This window comes from Colletotrichum navitas (genome assembly GCF_030913465.1).
Source record: "Colletotrichum navitas strain CBS 125086 chromosome Unknown LY79scaffold_87, whole genome shotgun sequence".
Classification (NCBI taxonomy): domain Eukaryota; kingdom Fungi; phylum Ascomycota; class Sordariomycetes; order Glomerellales; family Glomerellaceae; genus Colletotrichum; species Colletotrichum navitas.
In genome coordinates, this window is record NW_026850633.1 from 77,518 (window position 1) to 96,060 (window position 18,543).

Sequence of the window (18,543 nt, forward strand, 5' to 3'; positions counted from 1 at the left end):
CAGATATGCAGCCACTATCTCGTCAAGTGCACTAACCCATCCAAATCAGTCTATACCAACGTTTCCAAGCATACGAACGCGAAGTACTGTGACGCTAGAGAATTAGGAAGAGCGCTGGTTGTAAGGAGTAGGTTCTAGTGCACTAAAGGCCAATATAAATGATAATCGAGGGTATCAGACTTACAATCCCACCCAATAACCGACGCGACTCACGGGCTCAGTGCACCGCTGCAAAACTTGATTTTCTTCCAGTGGTATCGGCCTTGCTTCTGAGGTGTTAAGAGTGGCTGCGTCTCGGCCCCTCGATTTAAGAGCCAATCTCGATTTTCACATCTGGAGCCCTCCTGCGATAGCCTCACAGCCTGCGGCGGGCACAACTATGCCGCCTAGCTCTGGGTCAGGAGGTCCAGCCAGCCCTAGGGACCGGCATCCTGAGGCCTCTTCGTATGATACCGGATCAATGACATTACCTCGCAGCGGGTCGCACCGACCCCCGCTGCAATCCAAATCCCCGTAGAGCTGCCATGCATACATGGTTTACTTATACGCTACATAGTACACAGCAGAGCAACTATCATGGAGCCATACCGAGTCGCCTGCGGACGACTTCCCCGTTCTTATTTACCAACTCACTTCATTTCTTCATTACCACCTCGATCTCAGCATCGCATACCGATAGCTTCGACAACCAGGTCTCTCGTTGCCAAATATAGCATGTCGTCTCAGCGCCCACAGTCAACGCCCCAGACGTTCCTAGTAACAAGATTCGATGCCTTCAGGCAATACCAGCTTGTTAAGGAGGATACTATACTGGAATACAGCTTAGAACACTTTTATCCTATTTGCCTTGGTGAGGTCTTAATAACTGTTTCTAAACTGTAGCAAAACTTAGCTGTAGCTTGTCCTCTACTAGCTAGCTTGCGCGTAACCTGCAGTAAGGAACCTAGTCTAGGTGTAACAAGGGTGCTAATCACCTAGCATAGATACCACTAATACGTAGCACTTAAAATCTAAATTTACAACTTAGTCTAGTACTAGGAGCCGCTATTCTGTAAGCACTTAGACAAGTATCTCCTAAGCTAGCACCCTAGCGCAAAAAATGTCAGAAAGCTGCTTTCTTCTTTTAAAGTAATTAGCCCCTATGGCAAGCATGTTGCGCTTGCTCTTCAGGTTTCTTAAATAAGTATCTGTAATATGGACATGGTGTTTATAGACAGTTTCAGATTTCCTGAGGGGTTTGTAAAGAGCGCTATTAAGACCTTCCTAAAGCGCTTGTTCCTGTATATAGAGGTATAATACGTATACATAGGTATGTGTGCACTTCTTAGTGCTACCCTTCCTATGTATTTTCTTAGAAATAAACATGCCTCACATCGCGGCCAAAGTGGTATTAGATGTTTATCCTAGTAATATACTACTTAGGACAGATAACAACACTCTCTTCTAAAAGCTAGAAGAAATTTAATTTGTACGCCCTGTTCCTTGCAAGTAACTTAAAGGCTGGACTGTCTACCTTTCCTACCTAATCAAGCCTAATGCTGGGCTACTACTGCTTTTTTATTTTTGGGAAACTATGCTTGGCTTGTTTACTACGCTAGCGACATTATACTGATTATGTACTGTGTCCTGGAGACGCTCTTGCACATCTAATGGGGTAGTCTAGTTGATATCTGGAGCGTAGGACTTACAGTATTATGTGTTTAAATTAAAGTTGTAGTTCCTCTGACAGACTTACTAGCCACTCTTTCCATGTCTTAGGCGTGGGATCTCCTTGAAGGAAAGACGCTGTTTAGTGCCTGCAAAGAAGATGGTAGTTTCTCAGATGGAGTTCACTTTGCCGAACTCGTCGCGGCACTGGGCCCACCACCTCCAGAGCTCCTTGATTAGCATCGTAATCGAGCGCTTGAGTACCTGGATGAACATGATTCGTTTGACAGAATTATACTCTAGTATTAAACCCCTCTAACAGGCAGTCTAACTACTGTCTCCTAGGAAAGTGGGGCGAGTCTGTGCCCATACTAAGAGAGAATACCCTTGAGGCAGCAAAGACCAAACATGAGAATAATCTCAAGTTTCTGAAATTCATTCGAAGAGCCCTTACGTGGGACTCGAACGCTCGGCCTACAGCGAGGCAACTTCTGCAAGACCTGTGGTTGACGGACTAGGTCAGGATTATTGAGGTAGTGTGTCAGGACACCAATTGGCAGCAGGACTGCAAAGCCATGGGCAGAAGGGACGTCGGGCGCTCGACTGATGCTTAGTGAAGAATAGAAATTGTTACAGTAGTTAGAAGTCAAAAGAAGTTAGTAATGTTAACATTTTAGAACCTATTGTAGATGGAATAGGGGTGTGTAGTGTTCTAAGCTACATCTCAACTCTAGGTTAAAAACTTTGGCGCTTTCAAATGCAAATTGTGCGGCTGACTCGCGCCATGCGTTTGTTTCGGCCCCATAGCCTGGCTGCATTAACTCTAGCTAAACACACAGAAAGGAACTTTAACATTCACCAACACGCACATGGTGTGACTTTTTGGAAACTTTGCTTTCTCTCTTTCGTTGCCGTCTGAACCAAAGCGACGAGCTGAGACACAATAAAAACGGCAAGCTTATGTATGACGGGCCGCATTGCTATCCGTACGGCAGCTGGGACGATGGCATAAGACCCGAATAACTTTTTTTTCAGCTCCCACCTCATTATGCCTTTTTCAAAGTTTAGCCTTTCATATCAAGCCGATCTCGGATGGCGACTGCCCGCAAAGTTATTTCCCATCTCTCTGTTTTGGGTCAAATAGAGTGAGTTTAGCTCTTTGGATAGCTTGCCCAATCAAAGTCATGAAGACACAACACTAGCTAATATTCTAGAAATCCACATGTCTTGAAGCCCCCAGTCCTTGGCATGGTAGAGTATTCCACGCATGGCCCCGTCGCCGCCGCAGTTCAGTATCGCTTCGATAAATCCGCTGGCAGCGTGTTAGGCGAAGTTTTGTCATACGACAGGGACACCGAAAAGACACGCTAATCGACGCTGAAGGTTGCGAACCCAATGAGGCTTGTAGCCATGCAGCCGAAATCCCATAGAGTCGCGTTGTTAGGCATTGGCGTTGGTAAGTAATAGCTATGGCTAGATGAAGGAACTGAAGAAACCAGAGGCGCATGCAATGATTGGAACGTTGTACGCTTAGTACCCAACTCGGTGTTGCTCCTTTGCTAGCCAGAAGGTCACTGCAGGCAATACAACAGAACGGAATGCTAGAATTATGAAATAAGAAGGAAGAAAGAGCCGAGGAATTTCAGGATTGTATTGGAGTCTCATTTCTTGTGCCTTGGGTGCTTGTACTTCGTGTCTCGCGTCTATATGTCTGTGCATTTGTTTTGATTGATGATAATGTGATATTGTTCATGGGAAAGGGAAGGTATGTACCGGCGTCATCGGGAGGCTGAGCTTAGCTCTATGACGCCCCCAGACTGGAAGCTGTCAAACAGGCGAGCTACTCGCTGCACTCGAGTATAAGGTGCTGGAATATGTATCTAGATACCTAGGTACTTGGCTGCATGCCCTACATATTCCCTCGGCCATCGGAGCGGATATTTGTCTCCGTTGCGGTGATTGAAGAAGGGGTGGCGTCGCCTGTTCCAAGCGTGACATGGGTTTCACTTCAAGGCGTCTTCTCTGGACTTCTTAACATATGTTCTACCTATGCCCTATTTACTATAAGAAGCCATGGTCAACGCATAGAAAAGCTCTTTCCTCTTTCTTCCCCATCATCAGCAATACCGTATCATATTAATAGTATGAAACAATATACCACACAACTCCATCTTAACTTTGATCATTTTACACCTCATTGAAATCGCCAACCTTCTTTCTGCCTCAGACATCTCTGCCGTTTACATCAGCAAAACTCAGCAACTCGTACTTAATGCCAAAGTCCCGGGCTTCGTTCTTGGGTCAAAGTTTGAGCGAGTGAAGGTTTTTGTTGGCGGTTTGCGGTTTGCTCTAGTTGGGTTTTCCGGCGGTCTCGGCAAGCTCCCAGAATTCCAGACCGTTACGGATAAAATTCACATCTGCCTTCCTGCTCCCCGCTTCAACAATAAGACTACCCTTATAGACACGGCGGAAGGCCTACAGAACATTGAGATCAATTACACTGGCCTAAAGGGCGAGACTATCGCCTCTGGCGTCAATTTCATCGCTCAAAGGATATCAGTGAGCCCTCTGGCACTCTCGCTAGCGACATCCTCCCCCTATCCACTCTTACCTTCCTGGCCATTGCGTCTTGTCCATCTCTGCTGTTATCACCAAGGCAGAAGGCCATTCAAAAGTCTTCGTCAACATCTCGTTTAACGAAGAATCTCTGAGGCTTGTCACCTCTGGTGCTCATGACGGAACTATCACCTGGAACTTCGAATGGTCCAAGATCCCCACTGAGGAGGGCCAAAACCCTCAGCTTATCAACGTCAACGCCACTATCTGGAATGGCATTGTTGGTCCTCTAGCCAAGACCTCTATCATTGTTCAGGGTTACATCGTTCACTTTGTTATTCTCCAGAGGCAGGAGTGAGAAAGCTAAAGGCCATTGATTCTTCACCGCCATGCCAGTGAGATGGCGCCACTCAAATCCTTGAATAGCTTTTTTCGTCTTTGCTGTAGGTTTAACAGTAGTTGAGAAAGCCAAGAAGAAATATATAAGTGCCAGTACCATTCAACTATAGTCGTTCCTCATTGGATCTTCGGTAGCAGTTTTATACTTTTTACATCTTGGTTGCTATTCATTAGTGAAAGCTGTCAGATGTTCCTCCTCCCCAGACTTTGAATTACAAAGCGTGAAGTCAATCTGAACAGAGAGATTTCATAGGGATGCGCACGTCACATAATTCAATATATGCACCACATCAAATGAGCATGTAACAGGAGATACAATGATGGGTTCCTCTCACACGTTGCTTCGTGGAGCAGTTTACAAGGCCCTTTTTTCGGATGCCAAATTTCCACTCCCTCTCTTGGAAATTCCAGTTAATTCAGCATAATACTTTTGATAAATTTTCTAAGCATCAGCTGCAAAAGTGAAACTGAAACTTGACCCAATGTTCAGCATTACCCCTCCGGCGTTTGGTGAAACAGAGAAAAGATACAGCTCAGTGTCAGAATCGACAGTCCGTAGTCAGAAACCTGGTTCTATCATAATGTAATATAAGGCGTTAATTGCTGCCTTTAATTAACGGCGTCGTTTTTGCGCGACAGTTTTTTTGGTTCATCTTGTTGACTTGCTAATTGAACGATTAAGACTACTGAAACCTTCAAGGATTTTGACTGATTCTTTCGTTACCTTTAATCTAAATACAAAACTGATATTGGTCCTCGCGGTATCAGAAATGCTAAATACACAAGATTTTTCAACACAAGATAGGATATTCACCAATACTACGTTTACATAATACTCATACTGTTATAGTTACTTCATTTACGTGTGTGCGGATGTTCCCATGTTTCTAAGATGAGAATCATCAAGTAATCGTGCAACAAAGGTCTGCCACCTCAATGCAGAAACAGATCAGGTATACTCGATAGCTAATGTCTCGGCCGAATGAGAATATGTTTGGTTGGATTTGGCAAAATCTGAAAGTCTCCATGGTCAGTCTAGAGATTTCAATGCGATTGGTGCAGAAGAACAACTTGGAGAAAGAGCACCAAGTTTTGGAATGTATCACGTACGTATTGGCCAGAGTGTAGATCTTCATATCTTTCGGTCACGCCATCTTCTGGGCGAATTTGGTAGCTGGTCAGTAGCTTGATGAGGAACATCTTAGCAATAGAGCAGCCAGCCCATCTGCCAGGACACATGTGCGAGGCGTAACCAAAGTTGACGTCATCCCTTGTCGCGCTGCCCCAGTCGTATTTATTGGAGCCAGTTGCTGTCGAAGACATCTTCTGCCGCAGGTCGTGGTAGCGACGTCCATTCCACTCGGCCGGGTTCTCTAGGTTTGGGTTGGACAAGTGGGCCGCCGTCATGACCACCTCAAAGATGGTGCCTGCGGGCAGGACGACCCCGTTAGGCAGCGTTTGAGTCTTGTGGATCTTCTTCATCAGGTTTGCTGCTCGCCGGGGAAGTCCGGGGCTGGTTAGTTTAAAGGCTGCGATGATGGAACAGGGCCGGAACGTACAGGCAGCTGTTGGATGGTGTTTATGAGTCTCTTTGCAGAAACTGTCCAACAGTGAAAGTCTGCGAAGGCTGTCCCGCGTGAATATCCAATCTTCCGATTGCTCCCCCAAGACGTTGTGTGCCTCCTCGAGCACCTGATCAACATAATCAGGACGGAAAGCAAACTCGTAGACAACCTGCGTAGTTGAGGGCCCGGGCGAGAACACAAAGGTGAAGGCAAACCCAATCAAAACGTTAGTGAGGAACTTGTAATCGTGGCGCTTTTCAGCCGGTGCCATGGAAACAAGCTCTTTAAACCATTCATTGTTCAACTCGCTTTTTGGTGATCCTTGTTCGAACGCTTGAATGTATTGCTCAAACATCGGTGTAAAGAACGCGGTTGCTTGCTCCAACTGTGCGTTGACGTGACGCACTTCACTTGAAAAGGCGGCAGTGATGCGAGCCATGATAGGTCTTTTTGCTTTGAGCTTCTTCATTACGGGTATCAGTGTAGCGGAGTACTGCTCGAATATCTCCACAACTTCTGGTCTGAAGCTATTGCCCATTATTACGCGCCATATGACGTGAGAATAGACGCGTAGAATTTGGGGCTGCATGATAACACGCTTGCATTCTTCCATGTGTAAACTACATCAGTAAAGTTCTCGGGATTGATGGGTGGGAAGCACGGGGGTAGATTCATGGAATTTTAAACTTACTGTCTGCGGAATAATCGACGCCTTGATCTAGGATGCTGGATAAACCTTCGTCTAGTGCCTTAGATATGACATCAAGATAGCGGTCTTTCTCGGATGTCAGTCTTGAAAATTGGCATCGAGATATATTGTAGAAACACATACCAAATCCCGGCATGCGTGCGCCGAGGTATCGGTAAAGAAAAGGCTCCTCGAATGGTGCGCCGTGCAAGTCACAGAGGAAAAACTTAGCCTGGTTAGCTATGCTGATTCTCAGAAAGCTGTGCACTAGATACAAACCTCTTTACGTGCGGGCGCAACCTCTTCGTCTTTCTTCTTGCAGATCGCCAGCCAGTGTTCCGGTGAAATAAGGACTAGATCGGAGCCTGCAGCCGTCAGCATGTCGTCTGTTTTATGTATTCGAGTTTGCATATGTCTTGGAGGATACTTAATTACCATCTAGGGCCGTCACCCGGAACACGCCACTTTTGACCTCATGGAATCCTTTTTCAATAATCTCGACTCCATGCGCATTAAAGTCTTGCCTGGTCGCAAACCAGGACTTTGAACTTGTGATTTTGGGAATGGAGCGGTCTTCAGTGGCTCGATTGAGAACGAATGATAAGACGAGGGCCAATAGTATGACGGCGGAAAGAGCCGGGGTGCTGCTCAGCAGTTGCACCAGTTGCGGCGGCCAATGTAAGTGCAAAGAGATAGTGCTGGTATCCATGTTCGGAAGACCTGTGTTAAATCAAGGATACAGTTGTAGAATGGATCACGGCTCAAGCGAAAGATGAAGAATAAGTGACCGATACTTTCCTTACCGCACAATTTTGTAAGTTCCCACGTTATGATTATATGACCAACGAATACGGTCGCTCAGTGCGTCGCCTGACAGATAATCAGCCCTATCAAATTCCCGGCCTGACTGTTTCGGGTGAAGGTTTTTGAGAACTTATGCCAGGAGACAGGACTAGAGACCTTTAAGGCAAACTGTACCAGAGCTTCATTCCGAAGTAAGCGAAGTGTTGCAGAAACTCCGGACTTTGAACGACTGCCGATGAACTTACGACTCTGGCTTTACCGGAGTCTCGGAACCGTTTTCTGAAAAGGGTACCGATGGCGAAAGTCAAATACGTCGCCACTTTGGGGACCCGACAGAGCGGACTTCCAGGTGAGTTTATAGGATGAGTCTTTCAGATAACATGCGACCGTCCTAAGGGGACCTTTCCATCGAGCTTGGGTCCCTAACGGAACCCGAGATATTAAAGTTCCGCTCCTGGTCCGGTATCCTGTGCCAGATCTGCGACCAAACAAGATCCCGCAGGCATATCCTTCTCCCATCTGAATCCTCTACTGGATGTATTCCTGCAAGAACGGATCAGTTGGAAATATCGCAGGACATGAAGAGGCCCAGACCACAAAGCCTGGAACCACTCTTCCGGACATGTCAAAGTTAGCGTGAGCAACGCGTAGCCACTTACAACGGGAATTTCGGGAAAGTCTTTTGTGCTTCGCAGGCTTGTCCTAGTTATAAAAGATTTAATATCGCCCTGCGCATTTGTGTCAAAGTCCCTCATATATTACAACAACCGTTTGCTTTGTCGTTGTTCTCCCAAGCATCTCAACAATATATACCAAATTCATTGCATTATTTATCTTTGAGTGTTTATTCTGAGTTTCCACGTTCTCCATCATCTCAATACGTCGTCAAAATGGTCATGGCAACGAGCGGCCCGGAGCCCGAACGTCAAGAGGAGTCGCAATTCTGGCGAGATGAGGTCTCGCATTCTCTCCTTTCCCTCATGCAGAGTGCTGGATACTCTCTTAAGGAGCAGGAACATTATCTAGAGTTCACCAAACAGCATGTTTTATCGTCCCTAGGACCCCCTCCCATCACTACCAAGTCGGGGGCTAGAATCCCGCATTTCGACAGCTTTTGCTCTGACGATTTCTCACCTGCTGAGCTCAGCTGGAATATCGGGCATAACCGATCCAAAATTCGGGTGGGCTCCGAGCCCATCGGCCCATTCGCCGGGACAGTCAAAGACCCTTTCAACCAGGACGAATCTCAAGTGGTCATGTCGCGTCTGTTGCGTCAAGGGCGTGGCCCTGTCGACGGGGAGCTCTGGGAGTTCTTCAAGAAGCACCTCCACGTTGAAGCCAAGCACGCGAACGAGATTGTGTCCAAAATGGCGCCCAATGAACACATGACAACCAATACCATCTCGTTCGATCTGGATGGCGAACAGCCGGCTCCGAAAGTCTACTTCTACCCTATCCCAATCTCTCTCCTAGCGAATAATCATGCTGGGGAAATCATCACTGATGTTGTCGCGCAACTCCCGGTAAACCTGGAGCCTGCCTTCAACTACGTCCGGGACTTCGTTTACTGCTACAAGAAGCAGCGCAATAACGAGAGCATCTTGCGGCTGGAACTTATTGCGTTTGACGCCGTGAGCCCAGTCGATTCCCGCTTCAAGCTATACCTCCGAACCAAGGAAACCTGCCTGGCGCGGGTGGAGGAGGTGTACTCACTCGGGGGTGCGCTCAAGGGTCCAGAGATAGACCACGGCTTGAATCTGATCCGCTCCTTTTATCTGCACGTTTTGGGAACGACAGCTCCAGAGGAGGATCTACCTCCCAGCACACACCGCACGGCAGGAATCATCTTCAATATGGAGATGAAGCATAACAGTCTTGCCCCAGTGCCGAAAGTGTATATCCCTGTGCGCCATTACGGCGGCACGGACTTGCGGATCGCCCAATCACTCAGTAATTTCTTCCGTGCTTGGGGGCTTACTCATATGGCCGACACGTATGTTGCTGCTGTCCAAAAAGCTTTGTAGGTCTTCCCGTCCAGTTATTGCATCCCTCGGCGCATGCGCATAAAGCTAACCCCGCTTCGAATCTTTGCAGCCCGAATCAGGATTTTTCCACAACAATTGGACGGCATTCTTATGTCGGCTTGTCGTACTGCAAGAGCGGACCCTACATCACAATGTACTATAACACGATGACGTTCTCAGTAGGCAACGAGCGAGACATCAACGGCAAGCTCGTGGGACCTGCCGCTATGAAACAGCGTCACCTGTTGGACTAGTAACTCTCAATTAAGCTTGGTAGAACTGCCGGTGGCGAATTTGGAGACATGCTTCTCAAGTTAGCTGATGTTGCAAAATCAAATGAAGAATAAGTGAAGACATGACCATCCTTAAACTGTGAAGTCTATTAAAGGGTGTGATTGGTCCGTTTGACTGAAGTAGTAATGGCCAGGAACAAATCCAGTGTGTGCCACATAGCCGGAAATGTTTCCAACTCAAAGCCAACTATGCAGTTCAACTGATCATTAAGCCTGGCTGCATAAGTGTTCTGATGTCTCTGGCATTGTTTGCAATCTTAGACGCAGGGTAGGGACTGTGCGGAAACTCAAATGTCCGACATAAGTCAAAAGCACGTGATGAGAACAGAACTTGGCAGAGCTGACTCAAGCTGGAGCTGTAAGCTGGCGACGCTCCGATTGCACCCAAAAGCCTTTGAAGAAAGGTACTCCGACACCACGCTCATGTCACCTTCAATATTAACATAACACGTTTCTCACTTTCTCATACTGTATCAATCAAACTGCCCATATAGTATGCATGCAGGCACGCAACAATTTTTACATAAAATGAGAAAAAGACAACAAAGCCCGGATTGGCTTCCTTTGGAATAATGGGATAAACATAAGACTAACTAAGTTGAATCTAAAGAACCGGATGGTTACACGTAATGGTCTGTTGAAACCTAACCGAGGGGCATTGTTCCGAGACTCGAAAGTTCCAAGCTTTTTAACCTTTGGAGAGGTTTCGTTTCGCCAAGGGTGAGCTGTGATAGGAACTTCTCCGAAGTCGCGAACTTCATTTGATCACTTAACCATCTGTGACGCTCGTTTCGGCGGTGGCCCGGATGAAAAACGGGACGTTTTCCGACGCAGTCATAGAATCTTACTGCACGAACAGGGACAACCCAAACGGAGACGAATGGGGAACCGCACGGAGGTCCAGTTTTCTCAAACTCGGATAGTTCTGAAAGGCTTGATAGGCAACAGCAAGACTAAACAGTAACTCAGGTAAAGAGCTTCCTAAAGCAGCAGCATCTAAGGTCATGAGATAAATCATACAAATTTTTCCTATTCAGGTAATGAAACGAACGACCTCCTTACTTTTGTTACATGTTATCCGGCCGGGGTGCCGTGGCGATAGAGGAATTGTTATGTATGTCATATGATTCCGTTCTCTTCTTTTGAGATTCATTGCCTCAAATATCTATCTCTAATTGAAAGATTCTGTTTGATTTGGCGTCAATAACACCTTTCACGCGGTCTCATCACTCGGACCAATAGCAAAAACCTTTCTCCAGTCGTCATGGAAAGCTTTAGGTTCATTTTCGAGCTCATGGCAACTAAGGCCACTGTAGTCTTCGGCTTGTTCATTCTAGTTCTATGCCTTCTTTACCGAGCATTGCTACCCCGGCCTCTGCCCGGTATCCCGTACAATGAGTCAGCAGCAAAATCGATCCTAGGTGATATGCCCGAGATAATAGGCCATGGCCAGAAGACGGGAGAGATGTTTGACTGGCTTGGGGCGCAGAACATCAAACATCGTTCGCCCATAATACAAGTCTTCGGCAGACCGTTCAGCAAGCCTTGGGTCATTATTTCGGATTTCTACGAGACACAAGACATCCTGGTTCGCCGAAGCAAAGAATTCGACAGATCAGCATTTACTGCCGACATTTTGGGCGGCGTCATCCCGGAACACCACAGCAGGTGGCAGACCAACGATGAATACAAGAACCGACGACGATTGATTGAGGGTATCCTAACTCCCAACTTTCTCAACAAGGTTGCCGCCCCTCTTCTTCACGAGAGCACTATGCGCATGGTGGATTTATGGCACGAGAAGACACGGTTGGCACGAGGCCACCCATTCTGGGCCATGAAAGACATCAGTCACTGTGCATTGGACGCCGTTCTCGGCTTCACCTTCGGTCCCGGCCTCAAAGGTCTCAGTGCAACCCAACCAAATGTCGACTTCCTGTCTTCTATATCATCATTGCCATCTGGTAACGACGACGCCGACGATGACGATGTTGCAGGCATCCTCAAGCCGGTTGATTTCTCACATGCACCACCCAACCCCGTCATTGAAGTTTTCTTCAAGATCGCAGACAGTGTCGAGACTGCAATGAAGTCCCCGTTTCCGGTGCTTGCACACTGGTTTCTGCGCCAGCGGCCAGCCATGAAGACAACAATCCAGATCAAGGAGGACTTAATCAAGCGTCAGATTGACCTTTCCACCGCGCGAGTTCAGTCTTCGTCCGAGGAGCACGCAGTGCGATGTGCTTTAGACGAAATGGTGCGCAGAGAGAGCAGTAGGGCTGCAAAGGAGCAACGTCCCGCGGCGTTCCACACCCGTCTGTTCTATGATGAGGTAATGTCCAAACCACTTACATACTGGGCATCTTTTTCGTTCCAAAGGCAACACTAACATCTGCTGTCTGAACCAAATAGTTATACGGTTTCAGTCTGGGCGGGCATGAATCGACGTCCAACTCCAGTCAGTGGGCCGTGAAGATGCTGGCACGTCACCAACCACAACAGGCCAAACTGCGCTCCAGTCTGCGAGAGGCCCTTCCTGCAGCAGTATCTGGGAAGCGCGTACCGACGTCACAAGAGATCATGCAGATGCGATGTTCTTACTTGGAGGCTAGCATCGAGGAGCTCTACCGCACGTCCCTAACAGCGCCGATGTGCGTCCGAAGTACGACACAAGATACGCAAATCTTGGGCTGCCATATTCCCAAGGGCACCGTCGTCTTTCAAGTCTGGAATCAGGCCGGATACACGCAGCCGGGGTTTCCCGTCGACGAAGCACTGCGCGCCCCGGGTGCCAGAACGGCGGCAACAAACAAAGGCCCCATCGGCTCTGATTACACCGGCGACGAATCAGGGCTGGACCCGGCGTTGTACGCGCCCGAACGGTGGCTCGTCAAAGACGATGACGGTAGGGATGTGTTTGACGCGACGCGCGGGCGAAATATGATATTCAGCATGGGTCCTCGGGGCTGTTATGGACGGAAGCTGGCATACGTGCAGTTTCGTATGTTTGTAGTGCTGGTCTTGTGGAGTTTTCAGCTCGAGGAGTTGCCCTATGAGCTTAATACCAATGGGGCCTACGATAAGCTGACCAGGGAGCCACACGACTGCTATGTCAAGTTGAAGGCTTTGTCACTGTAACTGTATCTCTGCCAAAAGCACCAATCATCTCTTCATTCTTAGATCGCGGCATATAAGATGGCAATGAGTTTCAAATTTTATAAGCATCTATATCATCATGAATTTACTGATGATCATCTAGTTATAGTGTATTCTTTTACGCAAGTGGATCACAAGAATAAACTGGAGGTATGCGGCCTAGCTCTAAGTCAGATTCGTCATATTTCAGTAAGACACACCAAAGACATACGTCAAACGATACAGACTGAAAAGTCTCATATTGGCATTGACGGAAGGAAAGCAAGGCATCTCCGACCCAAGGGCAGACCACCTGACGGGATATGGTTGGTTCCTATTACTTCATGTCTTGGCTCATATTAGAGAATGCTGCTGAATTGTAATACGTTGTTGGGAGCCGGCCAATGCGATTGCTTGATGTGAATTTTTAAGTTCCTGGGGATTGTCTAGTGGTTGGCTGCTGGTTTGTTTTGTTTACTCTGGCTTCTTTCGATTAGTCAGTCCTCTGAATTCAACTTCCAATACCGAGGGTCAAATCCTACATCAACTTTTGCACCAGGTTGCTTGGTGTGCTGTTCTTACTCATGTGCCATGAAAAAGGGAGGAGTCTGGCTCAAGACTACAAGTTTTGGTCATATAACCAAACCCGAACTATTCTGGCGTGATCCTGTTCAATCTTCTAGAGAACAGAAATGCAACTATGGGGACATCTTTCTTCGGCGCCCCTTTGCGGACATTCTGGGTTCGAATCGCGACATTGAGTTTCGTTTTGCCTTATTCGGCTTTGGGCCAGCTGGTGGCCAGCCCAACCCTGACACCACCATTGATCCCGTTTCAACAAAATGCGAATACGACAGAGCTCTTCCCGATGCCCATATGCGGCGGAACTTTCAAGCTAGAGGAAGCGACCATCGATCAGATGCAGAAGGCCATGCAAGATGGGATCACGACTTCCCAAAAGCTAGTGATCTGCTACATGCAGCGGACCTTCCAGACACAGGAATACGTTAAGTAGAGTTACTTCCATGACGTTGTGTGGCGTGGAACGAAACAAGAGCCCAAAAGCTGACGAACTCAACAGCTCACTTATGCAGATGAACCCCGACGTTTTAGCCATCGCGGCCAAGATGGACGAGCTGAGAAAAGCAGGCCAAGTTCTGGGCCCGTTACATGGCATACCATTTACCGTCAAGGACAACATCGCTAATAAAGACAATATGGAGACCACGGCCGGCAGTTGGGCTCTCCTAGGTAGTATCGTACCCCGCGATGCTTTCGTCGTTGCTCGTCTCAGGGCAGCCGGAGCAGTTCTTTTCGGCAAGGCAACAATGAGCGAGTGGGCGGACATGCGGAGCACAGGGTATTCCGAGGGTTACTCGCCGAGAGGTGGACAGACACGAAGTCCTTACAATCTTGCATTGAATCCTTATGGCAGCAGTTCCGGCAGCGCGGTCGGCGTAGCCGCCAATGCAATTGCTTTCTCTCTAGGAACTGAGACTGACGGGAGCGGTGAGGTCCTTGTCTATCTTGAATTAGCCGCATTTTCTTTGTACTAACTCTGGACCAGTCATCAGTCCCGCTTGTAGGAACGCTGTCGTGGGCTTCAAGCCAACGGTCAGTCTGACCTCTAGGGATGGGTACGTCTGCATTTCCATGTCATCATGTAGATCGATAACGGTTCCTATGCTAATCAAACTTTTCAGAGTGATACCAGAATGCGAGCATCAGGATACTGTCGGAACTTTCGGCCGAACAGTCCGGGATGCCGTATACGCACTTGATGCTATCTACGGTGAAGATTCGAGAGACAATTACACCGAGGCTCAGCGCGGGAAGACGCCGTCTTCTGGAGGTTATGCACAATTTCTCACCAACAAAGCGAGTCTGAAGAATGCAACTTTTGGCATTCCCTGGAACAGCTTTTGGGTTCATGCAAGCGCAGAAAACAAGGCGCAACTTGGTCAACTCATCGAGCTAATCAAGACCGCCGGGGCTCGTGTCATAAATTCTACCGAAATAGGAGACTTTGACAATATCGTCAGAAAGACTGGCTGGGACTGGGACTGGCGCGCAAAGGATCTTAAAAGACCACACGAATCGGAATACACGGTTGTTAAAGTCGGCTTCTACAACAACATCAAGAAATATCTCTCTGAGCTTCAGCATACGAACATACGCTCGCTCGAAGACATCATTCGTTTCAATTACGAAAACGACGGGACTGAAGGCGGGTATCCTTACGGAGAGAACTACACCGAGGGCAATAGAACCTTATACCGCGGCCATCCAGGTTTCCGCACCGGACAGAACGGTTTCCTGATGTCCAATGACACTCAGGGCATCCAGAATGACACCTATTGGAAGGCTCTGGAGTTTATGCAAAGGACAACGCGTGGTGGTATTGACGCGGCTCTGAATCCCAGAGGTGTCAAACTATCGGGCTTACTTGTGCCCTCATCCGTGGGCAAAACCTTTCAAATTGCAGCTCAAGCTGGATACCCCATGGCTACAATACCTGCAGGCGTGGATCCTGTTTCTGGTATGCCGTTCGGACTCGGTATCATGCAGACGGCATTCGGCGAGGAGGAACTTGTCCGCTGGGCCAGCGCCATCGAAGACTTGCAGTTGACTTCTGACACACAGCTGAAGAGAACACGACCGAAGTGGTACAGATACTTGGAGAGGCCACTGCCAATCAGACGAGACACATGATTAACGCAATACGTGAGCTCTCCTTTGCTACTGGGTCGACAGTTAGCCTTTAATACTTGACGGTTTGCAGCCATGTTGAGGCGTTGGCTATCAACTAGTGGCATCATGGTCGCGTGTCGGGGTTTAAACACTTGATGTGCGACTGGAATTGATACAGACTATCATTCTTGTACTCTGACATGAACTAATCTATTAAACCAACGAAATTCTAGAAATCAAATCGTCTTTTCCGTCCTTCAGAAGGCACAATGACCTGCCCACCTATCTCGAGTTTCTCTGCACATGCTAGTTTTCTGTTTGCTCGCCAGCATACCCACATGATGACCAACGTCACAGGTATTGCTACCGCGTAAAGTGACAGAAAGCTCTCGCATACTTTGGCGCGTCGTCATCTCTGAAGAGTTGGTTGCCTACAATAGCACCTAAACTACTGCCCATCACGACCATGACGAGGTCTATGCTCCGCTTCGAGGGGTTGACGGCATTGATGCTCACCCAGGCGTCGTCCAGGCCCTGGGCCAGGGCGTTTCCGCCACTGAGCAGCGTAAAGATGGCATAGTGTGCCCATTTGTCCGATCCCGTGGGAAGACCGTACAGCACCCCTGCGAAGATGATGGACCAGGAGAAGACGACGATGCACCACGGCCCGCGCCAGTGCGTCCGGTCCGAGGCGAAAGAGATGGTACACGATAGCACAATCACCAGTACGCTGCTGACCGCGTTGAGGAGATTCGCATTCGTCCGGGAGAACCCGAGGCTCTTGATAATCTTTGGGCCGTGGAGTTGCAGACCGCCCTTGGGTGCCAGGGCAACGACATTTAGAAGCATGTGCAGCCAGAGGCTGTAGTATGTCAGGGCATAGGCCAACGTCTTGAGTGTGATCTGAGCCTTATCGGCGCCCTTCGTCTTGTCGTCGGCCATTATACGCGCGCGGAGTATCTGGCGTTCGCGAGGGCTAAAGAAGTCAAACAACCCGTGGATGGGCGCTGTGTGTCCGGGGCTACGGGGCAGAAAAGCGACAAGGGCGAGGAAAACAACCAGTGTGATTATCTCCTCGACCGCGGACAACCATTGCCAACCAGACAGTCCCCCAGTTCCACCCATGTTCATAACCCCGGCTGCGATAAGAGACCCGGTGGCCGTGGCTGCGTAGTTATCAAGGTAGAAGATAGCCGTCCGTGACGCCAACTCTTCACGGGTATAAAACAAAGCCAGCATATACTGCCCGCCAGGAATATACCCGCCTTCGAACGCGCCGATCAAGAACCTTGTGGCCAAGAATGAATGGGTGTTGGTGCACCAGGACTGGGTCAAGGCGATGGTCCCCTAGACGCCCATCGGTAAAGTCATCCAGATGGGAGCTCCGACGCGCCGCAGGATGAGGTTGGAAGGGATCTCTGCGATGACCACACCAGCGAACATGAGCTAGGACCCGAGGTTGACATCATTGTTAGTGATTCCTAGGTCCTCCGTGATGGTATCCGTCAAGGCATTGCTGATGTTGCTGTGGTCGAGCTGAAGGACGAAAAAGCCAGCGACCAAGAGAGGGAGGAGGTAGCAATCCAACCTTGGCCTATCAGTCCAGCCAACCAACAAGTGCACTGGCGATACGGTTCAAACTCGGTACCAACGCGAAAGCCCTTTCTAGACTCAGGATGGACGGACAGGGCTAGTATGGTTGGTTCACGTACGACATTGATTTCTAGCCCCGTTGGGAAGAAAAGGAGTCATTGGACTGATAACGGGGGGGTAGATAAAGGCTCCCGACTTCGCAACTCTTTTGGAAACCAGCCAATCGGCTTCATCGGTCCCCATTCACGACGTCGCCGAGCTTGAAGGTTACTCGTGTATCTATTAAGTTGCTAACGTACTGTTGTACAAACTGCAGCAGACAGCGGATTGAACAGCGTTATGACCCGTCTGGTCGTCTCAGGCCGAGCCGGTCGTGGTCAACCAAAGATCCAAAGCCTATGTGTTTGTGCCCGCAAGTGTGCTCCCCGCAAGTCCAAGTGGTTAAACCCGGGGTAACCGCCGTACACCAATCAGACAAAGCAAGCTTGTCTGGTGGCGGAGCGTGAGTCAAATCGTCCACAGCGCCGCATGCGTGGAGGCATCGGAGAAGGGGGAAGACCTGCCAAGACTTCTTGCAGTTTCCTAGCTCTGGTGTTCCGGCGCATCCCGCTGACGATTGAGATAGTCTTGGGGAAGGCTGCTCTCAAACCTTTCCACCAGGTCCTGGTGGCCATGAAGCAACGCCTTGACGGTCTCGTGCAGACTCGCTAGATTCCCGTCTGTGTCTTCGGCTCCTTGCGTGGTCGTTGTGTAAAAGCCGCTGAGGGCCTTGATGAAAGCCGCGTAGACATCCGGCTGAGATCCCTCGAACCGCTCCTGCGATTCCACGTTAGAAGGGGGCCAGAAATTGTAACGCCACGGCTGCTGGCCAGGGACTGGGGAGAGCGACCGACTTTCACGTCTTCCAGGAAACTCCAGCTTTCTTGAAACATGCTGGACCCGGCCTGGCCTTCAACTGGAGTGGTGATAATCTCCGGGGGTTCCGACATGAGGTATATGTTGTGACGAGTCCTCGGTCACGATGAAACGAATTTATTATGGCGGTATTGTCCTGAGAGACAGGTAGCGATGCGCAGACAGAAAAGCATCAGCAAGATCTGCTTTTCATCGGAAGTTGGTTGCAAGGCATCATACCCTTCTTATTTAGG

General features: G+C 48.8%; 6 protein-coding genes across 6 annotated transcripts; 4 read left to right on the forward strand and 2 right to left on the reverse strand.

Moving 5' to 3' along the window:
- Positions 1 to 3,042: 3,042 nt before the first annotated feature.
- On the forward strand, positions 3,043 to 4,561 carry LY79DRAFT_583468 (uncharacterized protein; the record flags this gene model as incomplete). Its single annotated transcript, XM_060560324.1, has 3 exons — positions 3,043 to 3,103; positions 3,929 to 4,206; positions 4,232 to 4,561. 3 exons carry the CDS (start codon positions 3,043 to 3,045, stop codon positions 4,559 to 4,561), a joined length of 669 nt encoding a protein of 222 aa, XP_060409304.1.
- Positions 4,562 to 5,568: 1,007 nt separating this feature from the next.
- Positions 5,569 to 7,564, reverse strand: LY79DRAFT_696930 (cytochrome P450; the record flags this gene model as incomplete). The annotated part of the gene is made up of 7 exons (XM_060564841.1): positions 5,569 to 5,616; positions 5,713 to 6,092; positions 6,162 to 6,773; positions 6,859 to 6,942; positions 7,000 to 7,081; positions 7,135 to 7,220; positions 7,291 to 7,564. 7 exons carry the CDS (start codon positions 7,562 to 7,564, stop codon positions 5,569 to 5,571), a joined length of 1,566 nt encoding a protein of 521 aa, XP_060409305.1.
- A 985-nt stretch (positions 7,565 to 8,549) lies between these two features.
- Positions 8,550 to 9,683, forward strand: LY79DRAFT_583470 (aromatic prenyltransferase; the record flags this gene model as incomplete). The annotated part of the gene is made up of 1 exon (XM_060560325.1): positions 8,550 to 9,683. One exon carries the CDS (start codon positions 8,550 to 8,552, stop codon positions 9,681 to 9,683), a length of 1,134 nt encoding a protein of 377 aa, XP_060409306.1.
- Positions 9,684 to 11,240: 1,557 nt separating this feature from the next.
- Positions 11,241 to 13,114, forward strand: LY79DRAFT_673440 (cytochrome P450 monooxygenase; the record flags this gene model as incomplete). Its single annotated transcript, XM_060564175.1, has 2 exons — positions 11,241 to 12,308; positions 12,389 to 13,114. 2 exons carry the CDS (start codon positions 11,241 to 11,243, stop codon positions 13,112 to 13,114), a joined length of 1,794 nt encoding a protein of 597 aa, XP_060409307.1.
- An 865-nt stretch (positions 13,115 to 13,979) lies between these two features.
- Positions 13,980 to 15,823, forward strand: LY79DRAFT_593773 (glutamyl-tRNA amidotransferase subunit A; the record flags this gene model as incomplete). The annotated part of the gene is made up of 4 exons (XM_060561602.1): positions 13,980 to 14,122; positions 14,193 to 14,620; positions 14,679 to 14,748; positions 14,815 to 15,823. The coding sequence occupies 4 exons, from the start codon at positions 13,980 to 13,982 to the stop codon at positions 15,821 to 15,823; spliced, it is 1,650 nt and encodes a 549-aa protein (XP_060409308.1).
- Positions 15,824 to 15,995: 172 nt separating this feature from the next.
- LY79DRAFT_652957 (major facilitator superfamily domain-containing protein) lies at positions 15,996 to 18,384 on the reverse strand (the record flags this gene model as incomplete). Its single annotated transcript, XM_060562589.1, is given in 4 exon segments — positions 15,996 to 17,149; positions 17,192 to 17,248; positions 17,267 to 17,396; positions 18,272 to 18,384. 4 exon segments carry the CDS (start codon positions 18,382 to 18,384, stop codon positions 16,166 to 16,168), a joined length of 1,284 nt encoding a protein of 427 aa, XP_060409309.1. The 3' UTR covers positions 15,996 to 16,165.
- Between the last annotated feature and the right edge of the window lie 159 nt (positions 18,385 to 18,543).